At 39.9% G+C, this 19,402-nt stretch overlaps 1 protein-coding gene across 1 annotated transcript in view; it reads left to right on the top strand.

Moving 5' to 3' along the window:
• agbl4 (AGBL carboxypeptidase 4) overlaps positions 1–19,402 on the top strand; it is a 392,166-nt gene that overhangs the window by 354,903 nt on the left and 17,861 nt on the right. The window contains exon 10 of the mRNA XM_058073430.1: positions 15,631–15,783. Within this exon, the coding sequence (XP_057929413.1) occupies positions 15,631–15,783 (153 nt within the window). The remainder of the gene's footprint in view (positions 1–15,630; positions 15,784–19,402) is intronic.

Genomic DNA, 19,402 nt, shown 5'->3' with positions numbered 1-19,402 from the left:
ACCCGATCCACAGACTAATTAGGGGGTCGCATTTTCCGGACTATAAGTCTCACTTTTTTTCATAGGTTGGCTGTTCCTGCGACTTATACTCCAGAGCGACTTATAAATGAAAAAAGTGTTTATGTTACATAAACAATGGACACCTTTTGTGTTCATGTCTATTTTTTGTGTAGCTGAATAATAATTGTGTTAGCATATCTTACACCTATTCAGCCTGTTCTCTATTCTTTTATTGTTAGAACTCGCCTTCCAAGAGGACGTAATGTCTGTTTTGGTCAAGTAGTAGAGCAACTTATAGTCCAGAAAATACGGTAAATTACCCGCAAAAAATGTGACTTATACTCCAGTGCGACCTAATTTAGCCTTGTGCGACTTATACTCCGGAGCAACTTATAGTCCAGAAAATACGGTAAATTACCTGCAAAAGGTGCGACTTATAGTCCAGAATATACGGTAAATTACCCGCAAAAAATGCCACTTATACTCCAGTGCGACTTATGTATATTTTTTTCTACCTAATTATGCATTTTTGGCCTTGTGCGACTTGTACTCTGGAGCGACTTATAGTCCAGAAAATACGGTAGTAACCGGCACATTAATGCTAACATGTAAAGCATTTAACCGTATTTTGGTCAATTTAAGCATTACCTGAACTTCTTTCCTGGGTGCATTTATGTAGCATAGCAACAAAAGGTAATGCTACACCTGGCATTGACTTTTCCAAACCCAAAAACCAAAACACAGCAGCAGGGGCGGCGGATCAAATATGTAGAATTACCTTTTTGCGAGTGATCTGGTGATGTTTCTGGGGAAGCTAGTCACTAGCCGGCTTGTTGCTAGCCGGCATGTAACGTAACATAGTTCTTCAGCGTAACAATGTTAATAACAATAATAATAACACTGTTGGAGTTTTGGAGGTCAGATTGTGTAAATCGGCCATTCTTAGCTGCATTTTAGCTGTCTCTTTTTACCTGTTTTTATAGCTTTAGAACACACAGGCAAGAGAAGGATGCGTTCATGTATCACAGTGGAAAAGTGGATGATGGTCAAAATTCTAAAAAAAAAAGTGGAGTGTTCCTTTATGGTGAATTATAGAGTACATAAAAAGGCTAAAAACTACTGTTGACTGAAATTGGTGATATTCTGTTTTAAAAAAATAACAACAACAGCATAACCACTTCCTAAAGGTTATGTTTTTTAAACTGTCATGTAAAGCGGTTAGTAAAACCCGAACAGTATCTTTAGGGCTGATATCAAAATACAATTTTCCAAAATTGCATGATCCCGGAAAAGGCTCTAGCATGACAAGATTTGATTTTGACCTTGAAGAGGATGTCTGAGGCCTGCATGGCGTCCACGGTGCACACAGCTTAGTCTGATGATGCAAGTGGAGCTTGCCGTCTCCCTGCTTGGTTCAGCATGTTTCCCCAATCTTGTTTGGGCTTCTGTGCTGAGGTGGGGGAGCAGGATAGACGAGTCAGCACCTCTCGAATGTCAGCAAGGCTCTCCTGACCATTCCGAACATTTTACTCAAGCGAGTTTGTTTGCTTTCAGTTGCTACTTTACAGCAGCATTGTTAAAAGGAAGACTACGCCTTTTTTTTTTTTTTCGCTCTTTGTTTCTGATGTTAATTATAAGCAGAGTAGCAGGTTGGTGGGATTACTGAAGGTCAGTGTGTGTCCTGGGAATACTCTACCCTTTTGTACACTTGTCTAATCCTGATAAGAGAGGCAGCGGGCAGGGGCGGGACGCAGGGCAGGCCAGAGACGGGGTGAGGCATGGGGCTGGCATCGGGCAGATTAACCTTTTTCCCCCCTTCAGCGTTGACACGCTGATCGATAAACTCTGTCATGGCAGCGGGATCCACTCGTTGCTGTCATTCACACAGACACACAGCCCCATGCAACATAAACACACAAATTCCCCGCAACCAAACTTTTAAACACATTAGACTGAGTGATTATTGCCTTGAGTGGCCACAATAAAAGGCCACTCCAAAATGTGCATTTTAATTGCATTGTACCACATCATCATCTATCATGTCAATAGAGTACAGAGAGTACAATAGTGTACATTTGGGAGTGGCCTTTTATTGCGGCCAACCTGGGTCACGCCTGAGTCAAATGTTCCGCTTCCGCTTCTCCCTGAAAACGATGTAATCATTATTCACTTACTCACTTATTTGACTATCATGTCAATAGAGCCAATAGAGCCAAAGTGTGATTATTGCCTTGGGTGGCCACAATAAAAGGCCACTCCGAAATGTACATTTTAACTGCATTGTATCACATCATTTACTCACTGATTTGACTATCTATCATGTCAATAGAGCCAAAGTGAACATTTGGGAGTGGCCTTTTATTGCGGCCAACCTGAGTCACGCCTGAGTCAAATGTAACACATAGAACTTTTGCATGTGTAGCAACATTTTAAAACGCATGCAGAGCTAATGAAGCCACTGGATGATAAGTTAAAAAGAACATGAGGAGGTTGCCTACAGCCACATTTTATACAATTAGAAACAGTAAGAAGCAAGAAGACCTCGGGTAATTGACTAAAGGCTCTCACACATCCACAAACTATATTAGGAAAGCAGGAAGTGAACAAATGTAACAGTTACTGATTGTAAAAGTACCGGATGGAGGGGTAGGATTTAATAAGCTTTGCTTCTTCCTGCTCCTTTTGGGCATGTGGAACTGGGATTATGGGATGGTTACTGATTATGGGATGCATCAATTGTAATCTGATGCATGTGCAAATGAAATAAAACCATCACCAATTGCCTTGGGTGGCCACAGTAAAAGGTCAATCCAAAATGTGCTTTTTAACTGCATTGTATCACATCATTTACTCACTGAGTTGACTATCTATCATGTCAATAGTGTACAGTAAAGTGTACATTTGGGAGTGGCCTTTTATTGCGGCCAACCTGAGTCCCGCCTGCGCAACAGTACAGCAAATGTAACACGAATGACTTTTGCATGAGTAGCAACATTTTAAAGTGCGTGCAAAGCTAATGAAGCCGCTGGATGATAAGTTAAAAAGAACATGAGGAGGTTGCCTACAGCCACATCTTATACAATTAGAAACAGTTATTTGCTTTAGGAGACCACACACCCTGCAAGAAGACCTTGGGTAATTGACTAAAGGCTCTCACACATCCACAAAAAAATTTAATTAGAAAGCAGGAAGTGAACAAATGTAACAGTTACAGATTGTAAAAGTACCAGATGGAGGGGTAGGATTTAATAAGGTTTGCTTCTTCCTACTCCTTTTGGACATGTGGAACTGGGAACTGATTATGGGATGCACTCAATTGTAATCTGATGCATGTTCAAATAAAATTAAACCATTACCATTGCCTTGGGTGGCCACAGTAAAAGGCCACTTCGAAATGTGCTTTTAAACTGCATTGTATCACATCATTTACTCACTGATTTGACTATCTATCATGTCAATAGAGCCAAAGTGTACATTTGGGAGTGGCCTTTTATTGCGGCCAACTTGAGTCAAGCCTGTGCAATGGTACAACAAATGTAACTTTCGCATGAGTACCAACATTTTAAAGCACATGCGGTGCTAATGAAGCCGCTGGATGATAAGTTAAAAAGAACATGAGGAGGTTGCCTACAGCCACATCTTATTTATTATTATTATTATTCACTACAAGTTATTTGCTTTAGGAGACCACACACCCTGCAATTGACTAAAGTTTTCTAATCCTCGCACATAGGTATTTTCAAACCTGGTAAAAAAAAATACTTGGAATCTAGGAACTGTTTGTTGTCTATGTTCAATTCCCCTCTGAGTTTTGTTTTGTTGAATTTTTAGTTTGAATGCCAAGCCAAACTGTTCCACGCGTCTGTTATAATTACATGACGACTTATTGGACTGGACACGGGCTGCCAGTTTATCCATGTGAACTTACCCCCAATTGACACGGTGACACGGTACTTGACCTCCGTTGAACCCCCCCACCCCCACCCCTCCATTTCTTTGTCTCATTAGCTCAGCAGCCTCGTCTGCAACCACTCGTTGTCACCGATAATTGCCTTCAGTCTTCCAGAGTTCATTTGGAGGCTTGCTTTGGCCAACCGGTTCTCGGTCTCGCTGGAGCCAGTTCATCCCATCAGACCCACCAGTAGCGTGTGGGGGGGGCTCCCCGATGCCAGTGTCAATGCCAACTGCTCTGCCAGGAGTCCCCCCCCCCCCCCCCGCGCCCCGTTACGCTGCGTTCCATTCACGCTCATTTCGCACGGCGGGCTCAGAGTCCACCAGGGCCGGGGGCTCCATTAACAGGAGATCAGCGGCGGTTATGGCAGAGCGGTTGGCCCGGGATAACAGCCGCCCTCCCTCACTTGCTGCTAAATCACTTTGATTGTTTGTCAAGTGAAAACCGTGGGAATAGGAGAGATGGAGGGAAAGGTCCAATTTTCAGGTAATTTGTCACGGTATAACCAAGAATTACAACGCAAACAAGACAGCCACCACAAAAGCCACCACAATTCGTCCCTACTTGGAAATTACAGCAAGAGTCAATACATCCAGTCTCTAGTATTGAGCCAAATACATGTATACATAATGTACTTATTGCAGGAAAATAACCGATGGTGCTCTAACGCCTGCCAGAAGGCAACAGATGGTGTTTGATAAACATGGATGAATATTCCAAATGATGATGACATCTTCTAAAAGTCACATTTTGTTTTTTAATCTGAAACATTGCTAGTTTTCTGTTGACGCTTAGACATATATACGATATCTCACCATACCTGGCGACACTCCCGTTTCGCCCGGGAATTTTGATGTAATAGTTTCCTGTATTTGGAATTTTTATATTTCTGAAAAGTAATAGCATGTATTCTCCCATGCTCCGCTACATGCTCCGCTACATGCTATGCTACATGCGTTGCTAAATTCTATGCTACATGCTCCGCTTCATGCAATGCTACATGCTCCGCTACATGCTACACGACATGCTACGCTACATGCGTTGCAAAATATTATGCTACATGCTCCGCTACATGCTACGCGACATGCTTCACTACTTGCTCTGCTACATGCTATGCTACATGCATTGCTAAATTCTATGCTACATGCTCCGCTACATGCTACGTTACATGCTTTGCTAAATTTCATGCTACATGCTCAGCTACATATTATGCTACATGCTATGCTACATGCTATGCTACATGCTATGCTACATGCTATGCTACATGCTTCACTACATGCTACGCTACATGTTCCACTACATGCTACGTTACATGCATTGCTAAATTCTATGCTACATGCGCCGCTACATGCTCCGCTACATGCTCCCCTACATGCTATGCTACATGTGCCGCTACATGCACTGCTACATGCGCCGCTACATGCTATGCTACATGCTATGCTACATTCCCCGCTACATGCTCTGCTACATGCTATGTTACATGCTCCACTACATGCTCCGCTACATGCTCCGTTACATGCTACGCTACATGCTTTGCTAAATTTCATGCTACATGCTCAGCTACATATTATGCTACATGCTATGCTACATGCTATGCTACATGCTATGCTACATGCTATGCTACATGCTTCACTACATGCTACGCTACATGTTCCACTACATGCTACGCTATGTGCTATGCTACATGCTCTGTTACATGCTCCACTACATGCTCCGCTACAGGCTATGCTACATGCTCCGCTACATGCTATGCTACATGCTATGCTACATGCTATGCTACATGCTACGCTACATGCTCTGCAGCAACCATGAAGTGAAAAGGCATTTTGTCATGTAGCGCACTGGAGGTTACACATTGAAGGGAAATTTCCATCAGTTATTTGAATTATGTTCATGTTTAGACATTTGTAGATAAACGTAGATGAAATGATGAAATGAAAGCCCCTGGCGATGCCCCAGGGGAGCCTACCCCACAATGAAAGAAGCACTGATACACCCCAAGAACTGGTTCAACAACCATCCCAACTATACCAACCATCGATGGCTGTTTCTTTCAAAGGCGGCTAAAACCTCGGCATCACACCTTCGTCACCATCCATCTGAAGGCAAGCTGTTTGATGAAATTCCATCATTTGCCATCTGCAGCTGAGCGTTGGTCAGCAACAAAAGTGTCTGAAAGAGTCAGTGATGCAAGGCGCTATAATCTGTTCACGGGCTCCCGTGTTGTTTGTTTTGAAAGAGAGAAATGGAGAGGGATAAAAGGAAGATGGAAAAAAAAAAGCTGAAAAGGCGGCCAGAGAAACAAATGGACCCATCTTCTTGGTAAAGCATTGCTTTTCCAGCTCATTTATCAAATGCAGAAGACGAATTCTGTTTGATTGGCTGATTACCAAAAGCATTCATCACTGCCCGATGTTTCCCCACCAATTTGACAGCGCCATTTTGGATAATTTGTTAAAGATGACACAGAGGTCATTGTTGCCCTGGCTTCTTTTCGACCTTTTTAATATTAGAGAATTAATTTTCCTCCCAAAACAAATACATTAGGTGCTGTCAAGGCACCGTGATGAATTTCGCACCTTGAAATCCCTCCAAATGCTGACCTTCAAGTCCCCGCCGTCCTCTCGGCGCTTGCTTTTTGTGGCTTTGCTTTGTCTGAGTGGAGCGTGCGGGTTAGATGCCAGGCTGAAAACCCCCGTGTGGCGTTTGCTGTTTGTTTATCCCCTTCCTCTCTTACGTGGTTTTTAAATGTCCTCTGGTGTCAGACAAACATTTCCATGCCCTTTTCGGAGATTTGCGGCCAATTTCCGCTTCCCATCATGCTTGATTCAATCCCTTCATAGTTTGTTTTACCATTGCTGGAGTTTGCATTTACGGGTAGTAGAACTTCCGTCAACGTTTGGTTTTCAGTCATTTTGGTTTAAGAATGATGCTGGTTATGTTTCTATGGAGTTCAAACATTTGCACATATTTTAGTCAACATGGAGACTGTTCAAAATGGCAGTTTTCTTGTTGGATGACACATAAAAAATTTTCTCACGGGGGTGCTGGAGCCTATCCCAGCTGTCTTTGGGCGAGAGGTGGCGTACACCCTGGACTGCTGGCCAGCCAATCACAGGGCACATATAGACAAACAACCATTCACACTCACATTCATACCTATGGACAATTTGGAGTCACTAATTAACCTAGCATGTTTTTGGAATGTGGAATTGAACCCTGGTCTCCTAGCTGTGAGGTCTGCATGCTATATGCTCCGCTACATGCTCAGCTACATGCTATGCTACATGCTATGCTACATGCTATGCTACATACTACAATACATGCTCTGCTGCATGCTATGCTACATGCTATGCTACATGCTTCACTACAGGCTATGCTACATGCTCCCCAACATGCTTTGCTACATGCTATGCTACATGCTATGCTACATGCTATGCTACATGCTATGCTACATACTACGATACATGCTCCGCTACATGCTATGCTACATGCTATGCTACATGTTTTGCTAAATTCTATGCTGCATGCTCAGCTACTTGCTTCGCTATATGCTATGCTACATGCTACGGTACATGCTTCACTACAGGCTATGCTGCATGCTCCGCAACATGCTTTGCTACATGCTACGCTACATGCTATGCTATATACTACGATACATGCTCCGCTACATGCTGTGCTCCATGCTATGCTACATATTTTGCTAAATTCTATGCTACATGCTCAGCTACATGCGTCGCTATATGCTATGCTACATGTTATGCTACATGCTTCGCTAAATGCTATGCTACATGCTTCGCTACATGCTTCACTACAGGCTATGCTACATGCTCCGCAACATGCTTTGCTACATGCTATGCTACATACTATGATACATGCTCTGCTACATGCTACGCTACATGCTTCACTACATGCTATGCTATATGCTCCGCTACATACTATGATACATGCTCTACTACATGCTACGCTACATGCTTCACTACATGCTATGCTACATGCTCCGCTACATGCTGTGCTACATGCTATGCTACATGCTATGCCACATGCTATGCCACATGCTCCGCAACATGCTTTGCTACATGCTACGCTACATGCTATGCTACATACTATGATATGTGCTATGCTACATGCTATGCTACATGTTTTGCTAAATTCTATGCTACATGCTTTGCTATATGCTATGCTACATGCTATGCTACATGCTTTGCTAAATGCTATGCTACATGCTTCGCTACATGCTTCACTACAGGCTATGCTACATGCTCCGCAACATGCTTTGCTACATGCTATGCTACATACTATGATACATGCTCTGCTACATGCTCTGCTACATGCTACGCTACATGCTTCACTACATGCTATGCTACATGCTCCGCTACATGCTATGCTACATGCTATGTCACATGCTTCGCTACATGCTCCGCTACATGTATTATGTTACGCACATATAGACAAACAACCATTCACACTCACATTCATACCTATGGACAATTTGGAGTTAGCCAATTAACCTAGCATGTTTTTGGAATGTGGAATTGAACCCTAGTCTCCTAGCTTTGAGGTCTGCACGCTAACCACTCGCCTGCCTTGCAGCCCACATAAAAAATATAATTTTTGAAAAACAGTAAAACATTGTTTATATTGTTAGCCACATGTTTGATATCCTTATATATGTTGTCCTGTCGACCTTCCTTCGCTTCTCCATACGCTCTTGTGAAGCCTCATCAGACGCTCAGAGGCCTTGAAGCGACGGGCCGCGTCTGCGCCCGCTCAGCCTGATTACGCGCCACGTCTGTGCTCATAAGCAGGTAAATAGCGCCATCAATATGAGGGCGCTGGCCGCGCTGAGACGGACGCAGGAAGGAGAGCGATGGAGACAGACGGAGGAGAAAGGCTTTGTGTCATTTACTCTCGCCCCTCCAGCGGGTCACGCCATCTGCCGTGTTCTGTCACTGTGACATCGTTAGAGGGTCAATGACCACGTGCCCTTCTCCTCGGAATTGGCTTCTCCAAGCCACGGAATGCTGCGCGGAATATTACACCGATGCTAAAGCGACGGATTCATTGTGAGAACGTTTGCTTCATCCTTCATCAGATGTTTGTTCTACTCACCAGTCCAGGGTGTAACCACGTCTTCCGTACGAGGTCAGCTGGGATAGGCTCCAGCATACCCCCACAACCTTAGTGAGGATAAGCGGCATAGAAAATGGATGGAAATCTTAAAATATTATATCCTAAACCAAGTTTCAGATAAAAGTTTGGGATGCTCTTGACGCTCCGTTTCAGATACTTTTTTTCTAACACCAGCTCTGTGATGTCACAGTGAGCTGGACTTCCTTATATGGGCATGCCCATAGGCGGGTTGTGTGTGGAATAAATTAAAACTGACGGATTTGGAAATTCAAGGAAATCCAGCTGGAATAGGTGAAGATTCTGGAAGATCTAGACCAGGGGTGGGCAAATATTTTGACTCCTGGGCCGCAGTGAGTTATCAAAATTGTCCTACAGATTTTTTTTACAGTTTTTTGTAGATTTTTACAGATTTTTCTTTTACAGATTTTACAGATTTTTTACAGATTTTTTACAGATTTTTTACAGATTTTTTACAGATTTTTTACAGATTTTTTACAGATTTTTTACAGATTTTTTACAGATTTTTTACAGATTTTTTACAGATTTTTATTTTTTGTCCCATACCGAAGTAGGAGGTGATATGACCATCCAATGACATAATGGGTACCATAGTAAATGTCAATATAGTGATATATATAACTGACGATTTTGAAAATCCAAGGTAATCCAGCTGTAATAGGTGAAGATTCTGGAAGATCTAGACCACGGGTGGGCAAATATTTTGACTTGTGGGCCGCATTGAGTTATCAAAATTGTCCTACGGGCCAGAATATACATTTAACAGATTTTTTCTGATAATTTTCCTTGAACTATTTGTCTAATTTTATCTGTAAAAGTGTTATACTATCAGTATGTATGTTCTCATGTAACTTTTTTCAGGAGCACCTTATGGTAATGGTAAACATTTTTTTACAAAGTAATGGTAATGGTTTAATTTCATTTGAACATGCATCAGATTACAATTGAGTGCATCCCATAATCAGTTCACAGTTCCACATGTCCAAAAGGAGTGGGAAGAAGCAAAGCTTATTAAATCCTACCCCTAGTACTTTTACAGGTGGATTTTACAGATTTTTTACAGATTTTTTACAGATGTTTTACAGGTGTTTTACAGATTTTTTACAGATTTTTTACAGATTTTTTTACAGATTTTTTACAGATGTTTTACAGGTGTTTTACAATTTTTTACAGATTTTTTACAGATTTTTTTACAGATTTTTTACATATTTTTTACAGATTTTTAACATATTTTTTTACAGATTTTTACAGATTTTTACGTTTTTTACAGATTTTTTACATTTTTTTTTACAAATTTTTTATGTTTTTACATTTTTTTACAGATTTTTTTACAGATTTTTACAGATTTTTTTACAGATTTTTTACAGATTTTTTACAGATTTTTTTTACAGATTTTTATTTTTTGTCCCGCACCGAAGTAGGAGGTGATATGAGCATCCAATGCCAACCACAGCTGTCAGGTTTGTTTGTTTTTTTGTACAAACTACGGAATTTTTTTGACTGTGTAGAACTAAAAAAATTTTGCAGAATTTTTAGCAAAAATTTTGACAAGATTCAAGTGTATTCTTTGTGTTTTAAACTGCATAATTTAAGACATAGATACATAATTTTTCTAGCAACCAGCTTCCAGTTTTTTTCATAAAAAGTACGGAATTTTGAAGGTACCATGTTGTAGGTACCGCGCAGTGGAAAAGTGTATTTTTCTCAGACATGTTTTATGCTACATATACAAAAGAAAATTCCTAGTTTTACCAGCTTCATCGGATGCAATCCTCGTATGTTTTGATTGCCAGGAGAATCTTGCTACCTCACTTAAAAGCCCAGTCAGCTGTCACACTTGTCAAACCCCGCCCCCAGCGGTACGGACGCACACATTTGAAATGTTAATTTACATCGGGATCGAGATTAACTTTCTTCTCCTGAACAAGCGCAACTTTTCCGTCTCCTCAAAAGGTACGCTGCTGATGCAAAGGGCTTTATTCCGGGGCTTGTAATCCTGCTTCAATCAGCTCTTTCTTCCCCCCTTTTTCCACGTGTAAGGATAAGCCGGGCATTTGCGGCTCTCTGCGCGCCCCCCCGCGCCCTTCTCTAATGAATATGCAGCAGATAAGCACTTGTAAGACAAAATTCATTCGTTTGACCTTCTTGGATTTACACCAAAGTGTTTACGGCCACCGCAAGTTCACCACAAGTGGAATTTTTTTTTTTATTCCCATGGAGTTTTATTCCGACGAGCTTTTTGTTTGTCTCCTGGAGAGCACCCCCCCCACACACACACACACACCCCCGCCAACACACACACCGTCTCAAATTGTCTTTTGACTTTCATTCAGCTGTGTCTGTTTCTTAATTGCCCCTAATTGCTTAATTACAATTTCAAATGAACAATCCTGTAGGTCAGAGCAGGTTCTTAATTGAAGCATCAATCACAATGGGAGGCCTTCAGAACCGTCTTCGTTTGATTGACAGGGCATTAAGGCAACATTGTAGCATACTCGGACGTGACATTGTGGTTGATATTTATGTTACCGTCGCTTCATGACCGTCCTTCACGGGACGCTGAGAAGGGGATGTCAGTCTGGGGGCGATACAAGTCAAAATATTCGAATGTTTCGTGTGTAACACATGCATTTTTTTCAGGAGATTTGTTCGATGGTTTTTATGATAGAGTGGGAGTCGGAACTTTTTCCACTCAGGGCCACATACTAAAAAGTGAAAGGATGGAAGGGCCACGTTGATATTTTGGAAAGCAATGCTAAGAAATTAAATATATTTCAATGGAAAAAATGCATCTCAGCTTTGTGATATAGGTTGTTCTCCATTTATGTATGTTTTGTATTTTTTTGTATTTTTTGTATTGTATTTTTTTTGTATATTTTGTAATTTTTGTATTGTATTTTTTGGTATATTTTGTATTTTTTGTATTATATTTTTTTGTATTTTTTCCATCTCAGCTTTGTGATATAGATTGTTCTCCATTTTTGTATTTTTTTTTATTCTTTGGTATTGTTTGTATTTTTTTGTATATTTTGTATGTTTTGTATTGTATTTATTTGTATTTTTTGCATCTCAGCTTTGTGATATAGGTTGTTCTCCATATTTGTATTTTTTTGTATTTTTTGTATTTTTGTATTTTTTTGTATTGTGTTTTTTTGTATTTTTTGCATCTCAGCTTTGTGATATAGGTTGTTCTCCATTTTTGTATTTTTTGTATTTTTTGTATTTTTTGTATTTTTTGTATTTTTTGCATTTTTTGTATTTTTTGTATTTTTTGTATTTTTTGTATTTTTTGTATTGTATTTTTTGGTATTTTTTTGCATCTCAGCTTCGGTTACAGGCTGCACAGCGGTCGAGTGGTTAGCGCGTTAGCTAGGAGACTCGAGTTCAATCCCACCCTCGGCCGTCTCTGTGTGGAGTTTGCATGTTCTCCCTGTTTACGTGGGTTTACTTCGGTTTCCTCCCACATTCCAAAAACATGCTAGGTTAATTAGCGACTCCAAATTGTCCATAGGTATGAATGTGAGTGTGAATGGTTGTTTGTCTATATGTGCCCTGTGATTGGCTGGCCACCAGTCCAGGGTGTACCCCGCCTCTCGCCCTGGAGACAGCTGGGATAGGCTCCAGCACCACTGCGACCCTTGTGAGGATAAGCGATAAATGAATGAATAATATTAATATGAGGCTGCACGGTGAAAGAGTGGTTCGCATGTAGGCCTCACAGCTAGGAGACCCAAGTTCAATTCCACCAATTGCATGTTCTCCCTGTGCATGTGTGGGTTTTTTCCGGGTACTTTGGTTTTCTCCCACATTCCAAAAACATGCTAGGTTAATTAGCGACTCCAAATTGTCCATAGGTATGAACGTGAGTGTGAATGGTTGTTTGTCTATATGTGCCCTGTGATTGGCTGGCCACCAGTCCAGGGTGTCATTTTGCTGTTTTTTTTAATGTTTCATTCACTCCCAAATACATATTTACACAGAAATAGATAATGATGCAACTCCACAGTAGAAAAAAATCATGTTTACTTATTAAGCCCAAAAAAACAGCTGGGATAGGCTCCAGCATACCCTACGGAGGATAAGCGGCATAGAAAATGGATGCATAGCTTATTTCGCTGTTTTTATGTCTGAAAATACTTGACTCATTCACTCCCAAAGACATATTTACATACAAAGAGATGATGATGCACTCCACAGTAGAAGAAGTCATGTTTACTGGAGTATTAAGCCCCAAAAAAAACATCTGGGATAGGCTCCAGCACCCCTTGTGACCCTTGTGAGGATAAGTGGTAGAAAATGAATGTTGTGAAATGTGAGATTACTAGATCTAGATTTTGTAGTAGTCCTTTAGTAGGTGTGTTCCTTGAACGCATCATCTGCATAATAAGACACTTCAGGAGCTTGTCCATCCTTCTCCTTTTATTCAACCTCCTCCATCTCCAGAGGCGGGGGGACCCGTATGATGATTAGGCTGGTTTCCCCCCCGTCTAGACCGGCCCCGTTTGGTTGAAAGCCACCCCCCCCAACCCCCCCACTGTGCCGATCCCGGCTTTAATGGAGCTGGATGGGCTTCTGTCTGTTTTCATAGCGGCCCATCTCCCTCCCCTTTATCTCTTTGTCTCTGTTTATTATCTTCTCCTTGCATTTAGTTCCATTCCTGCTCCTTTTTTTCCCTCCTCCTCCTCCTCCTTCGTCTTCTTCCCTCTCTCCTCTGGGGCTCCATCCATCAGGTTGTCGGGGGCTGCTAGTGGCCGACTCCCAGCCACCATATTTCACCGCCAGGCAGCCAAGCAGCTGACAGCACAGCCACCGCCAGGAAATTGCTTTGGCTGTGAGCGGAATTTCAAACACGGGGCCGCTCTGCATCACCCGGCCCGCCCAAGAACTGCATCCCTATCACACCCCCCCCCCCCCCCCCACCCACTAAAAAAAAACCCTCCACCTTTTCCTTTCTTTCTCTTCTGTCCTGTCAATCTCTCCACACGCTTCCACACACATCTTTGTGTTTTTTTTTTCTTCCTTGTTTGTCTTCATGCACTTATTCCGCTTTCTTCCTCTGGTCTCTGCATGGCTTCCCTGCCCTCTGTTTTCCTTCCTTGTTTTCTCTGTTTTAGCTGTTCCACCTTTCTGCCTTCTCACCTTCTTCTTCAGCATCCTTCCATCCCGTCTCTGCAAACACAGGCAATAAAGTGAGCTGCTGAATGTGTAATGAGAGGAAAAAGGAGAGCGGGGGTGCAGAGTGTGTGTGTATGTGTGTATGTGTGTGAGTGTATGGGTGGTTGTGTTTCAACCCGCACCCCTGCCCTTGTCACAAGCAGTTTAAGACGCAGCTTCCAAGGTTTTTTTTTTTTTGCACGGATGAGAGCCTTTGCTGGTGTATCGTCCAATTTAGCTTTTTGTCTCGTTGGCTGATAAGATGATTTATAATTATTAAATGTCACAGCTGTAATCATCATTTGCAATATCGGTGCTTAATTTTTTTTTCCTATACGCATTATTAGGGGGCTTATCGTTGCACCCGGTTTGGGCCAAACGGATTCAAGTGGATTCAATGAAAGTGTTATTTTAAGCAAAATGAAAGAATATGTACAGTAATCACTACCATATCTTACTTATTGTGTGGAAATATGGGCTAATAACTATAAAAGTAATCTTCACTCGCTAAATGTACTGCAAAAAAGGCCAGTAAGGATAATTCATAATGCCGCCTACAGAGAACATACTAACTCCTTATTTGTAAAATGACAAATACTTCAACTTGCTGATATAGTTCATCTTCAAACAGCTAAAATAAATGAAAAAAATAAATTAATAAAATAAAAAATTATTCATTCATTCATAAATGAATAATTTTTCATCTTATTAATTTATTTCAATTTAACTAAAAAGGTTTCATTCATTCATTCATTCATGAATTAATATTTTTTATTTTATTAATTTATTTTAATTTATTAAAAAAAATTATCACATACCAAAGTACACTTTGTGTACTTCGGTACAGAATTTTTTTTATTCATTCATTCATTCATGAATTAATATTTTTTTTAATTTTATTAATTTATTTTAATTTATTTTTTTTTTTTTTTGCCACGTACCGAAGTACGGAGTGATATGACCATACAATGACATAATGGATATATCACATATATATATATATATATATAAATTTTATTTAAAAAAAAAACTTTAAACTTTAAAAACTATATTCGGAAAGCAGGAAGTGAACAAATGTAACAGTTTCTGATTGTAAAAGTACCAGATGGAGGGGTAGGATTTAATAAGCTTTGCTTCTTCCTACTCCTTTTGGACATGTGGAACTGGGAACTGATTATGGGATGCACTCAATTGTAATCTGATGCATGTTCAAATGAAATTAAACCATTTCCATAATCCCTCGTTTATCGCAGTTAATTGGTTCCAGTTGGTTCCCAACCATGATAGGTGAAGTCTCAAGTATTCTTTGCTTCTTCTTAGCTTCACCGCTAAACTGCCTGTTTTTTTGTTCACCCTGTGTTCCTCCCCCCCAGAGCGTCAGCTTGGAGTTCTACATCGATGTTCACGCCCACTCCACCATGCTGAACGGCTTCATGTACGGCAACGTGTTTGAGGACGAGGAGCGCGTCCAACGACAGGCCGTCTTCCCCAGGCTGCTGTGCCACAACGCCGCCGACTTCTCTTTTGTGAGTTTTGCTCGCTGTCGTCCTGCAGTGCAAGACGTAGATATGAATATGTTTTTATGAAATGAACATATGGACTTAAATTATAAATCCTCAGTGGACAAAAAATGCCAACTTTATCCTAATGTCATCATGCAAAGTACACATTTTCCATCCGCAATTATGATAACTGAATGAATTATGTTCAATATTCCAAGTTAATTAACATAAAGTGCATAGAAATGTTTGGGAGTCAACATCCCATGGGTACATAACATGGGTACAGTCCCCTTCCAAGGGGGTCCATTGTCATTTATTGTAGTTTTTGTTACTTTTGTTTCCTGCTGCGTATTTTCTTCCATGTTTTATGCTCCAAAGAGTCGCTTCATTCGCGATATCACTAACCTGCATACTCTTATTTAAAACTTTGGCCAATTTTAGGGGGGCTTCAGGCCCCGTAAAATGTTCTTAAACCCCCCTAAATAATTAGATATTTTTATATATTTTTTAGAGAATTTTTATAGATTTTTTTAAATTTTTTTATAGATTTTTTGGGTTTTTTTTTTTACAAAAAAAATATCTGCTAAAAATGTAATATAAAAGGCAAAAGTAGGCTAATAAGCAAGCCAATAAGCAGGCTAATACTAGCCTGTTCTTAAGCCCTCCTAAATAATTAGATATTTTTATTGATTCTATTGATTAAATAGATTTTTTTTTATAGATTTTTTTACATTTTTTAATTTTTAATTTTTTTTTTACAAAACAAAATCTCTGACAAATATGTAATATAAAAGGCAAAAGTAGGCTAATAAGCAAGCCAATAAGCAGGCTAATACTAGCCTACTAGTAGTAGTAATAATCAGAAGAATAATAATGATAGTAATAATAACAGGCTAATTAATAATATAATAATGATTACTATATCATTGATGACTGTCCACTGGACAGAATGGTTGCAGAGCTTGAGCAGCGGTTTTGCAGTGTAGATTGTGTGTACTTGTGTACATTTAAAGGTGGCCTAAAACTATTGAGTACCTCTGCTAAATCTGTCCAAAAGTGGGAAAGTTATATCCCGGTTCTTGTTCCTTATTTGTCTTTTTTTTATTTGATTCCTTATTCCTGTATTTTCTGGACTATAAGTCGCTCCGGAGTATAAGTCGCACAAGGCCAAAAATGCATAATTAGGTAGAAAAAACATACATAAGTCGCACTGGAGTATAAGTCATATTTTTTGTGGGTAATTTGTTGTATTTTCTGGACTATAAATCGCTCCGGAGTATAAGTCGCACAAGGAAGGCCAAAAATGTATAATTAGGTAGAAAAAAACATACATAAGTCACACTTGAGTATAAGTCACATTTTTTGCTGGTAATTTATCGTATTTTCTGGACTATAAGTCGCTCCGGAGTATAAGTCGCACAAGGCCAAAAATGCATAATTAGGTAGAAAAAAACAAACATAAGTCGCATTGAAGTATAAGTCACATTTTTTGCGGGTAATTTACTGTATTTTCTGGAATATAAGTCGTTCCGGAGTATAAGTCGCACAATGCCAAGAATGCATAATTAGGTAGAAAAACACATACTTAATTCGCACTAGAGTGTAAGTCATATTTTTTGTGGGTAATTTACCATATTTTCTGGACTATAAGTTGCTGCGGAGTATAAGTCGCACATGCCCAAAAATGCATAATTAGGTAGAAAAAACATACATAAGTCGCACTGGAGTATAAGTCATATTTTTTGCGGGTAATTTACCGTATTTTCTGGACTATAAGTCGTTACGGAGTATAAGTCTCACAAGGCCAAAATGCATAATTAGGTAGAAAAACACATACATAAGTCACACTGGAGTATAAGTCATATTTTTTGTGGGTAATTTGTCGTATTTTCTGGACTATAAGTTGCTCCGGATTATACGTCGCACAATGCCAATAATGCATCATTAGGGGGAAAAAAAACATACTTAAGTCGCACTGGAGTATAAGTCACATTTTTTTTCGGGTAATTTATCGTATTAAAGTGCCTCTTATAGTCCGGAAAATATGGTAAATTACCCGCAAAAAATATGACTTATACTCCAGTGCGACTTATGTTTGTTTTTTTCTACCTAATTATGCATTTTTGTCCTTTTGCGACTTATACTCCGGAGCGACTTATAGTCCAGAAAATACGATAAATTAAGTACATGAAAACAGTTTTCACTTGGCCGATCGGGCATCCAAAGTCACCTTCAAGACCGTGCATCCATTCATTGTTAATAAACTGCAGTGTACAAACGTCATATTATACCTCCAGGCCCAGGGGTTGCCTCCCTCTCTCTGTGCTGCGGCCCCCCTCTTGTCCATTCAGCACTATACCCACAATGCACTGCTGCAGCAGCACAACACAATCACGGCAGCAAACTCCCACCGGTGGCTGCCTTCAGTTTGCATTTCAGCAAGGCAGCTCAGCAGAGTGACAGTTAAAAGGAACTTTTTTTTTTTATCCCCCCTCGCCCCCACGTGCTTCCCAAGACGCCATCAACATTGTGTAGTATAGCTGACACCCCTCGAATGGATGCCCCCCCCCCTGCACCCCACCCCTGTGTCGTCATTGTGATGACTTTGTGTAAAGTAAAAAAAAAGCATTTACGGTACGCAATACATGTACGGGACCAAAGGGGGTACCAAAACGAATCTGATGACAAAGCATTTAGAGCAGGGGTGGGCAAACTACGGCGCAGGGGCCACATGCGGCCCACCAAGCGTTTGAATCTGGCCCGCCAGTTGCTTTGTAAGTATTTAAACATTTAATATACAAGCTGGCAACATGACTTGCAAGTCGGATATTTTATTGTTATTATTATAATAATATAATAATATTATTTATTATTTTATTCAGTAAAATAAAAAAAAAACGTAAAATTCAATTTGGTAATTTGATGCAGTCCCTTTAAAGTGCTCCTGAAAAAAGGGACATGAGAACATATATAGCAAATAATTCAATGCAGGATTTTACAAGCGTAAAATAGTGTGTGTGTGTTAGTGTGTTAAATGTATTTTCGGGCCCCCCCCAGACAAAAAAAAAAAAATTTACGTAAAATTCAATTTCAGAATTTGATGTGGTCCCTTTAAAGTGCGACTGAAAAAGGGACATGAGAACATATATAGCAAATAATTCAATGCAGAATTTTACAAGCGTAAAATAGTGTGTGTGTTAAATATATTTTTTGTCCCCCCGGAAAAACAAAAAAACAAAAAAAACATAAAATTCAATTTTGTAATTTGATACTCCTGAAAAAAGGGACATGACAACATATACAGTAAATAATTCAATGCAGAATTTTACAATTATAAGCATGAAATACTGTGTGTGTGTGTGTTAGTGTGTTAAATATATTTTCCTGACCCCCGGACAAAAAAAAAACGTAAAATTAATTTCGTAATTTGATGTGGTCCCTTTAAAGTGCTACTGAAAAAGGGACATGAGAACATATATAGCAAATAATTCAATGCAGAATTTTACAACCGTAAAATAGTGTGTGTGTTAAATATATTTTTTGGACCCCCGGAAAAACAAAAAAAAACAAAAAAACATAAAATTCAATTTTGTAATTTGATGCTCCTGGAAAAAGGACAAAATTATATAAAAAAAAAAATGTT

The sequence above is a fragment of the Doryrhamphus excisus genome, chromosome 5 (assembly GCF_030265055.1).
Source record: "Doryrhamphus excisus isolate RoL2022-K1 chromosome 5, RoL_Dexc_1.0, whole genome shotgun sequence".
In the NCBI taxonomy this organism is placed as follows: Eukaryota; Metazoa; Chordata; class Actinopteri; order Syngnathiformes; family Syngnathidae; genus Doryrhamphus; species Doryrhamphus excisus.
This window is presented reverse-complemented; position numbering and strand designations above follow the sequence as displayed.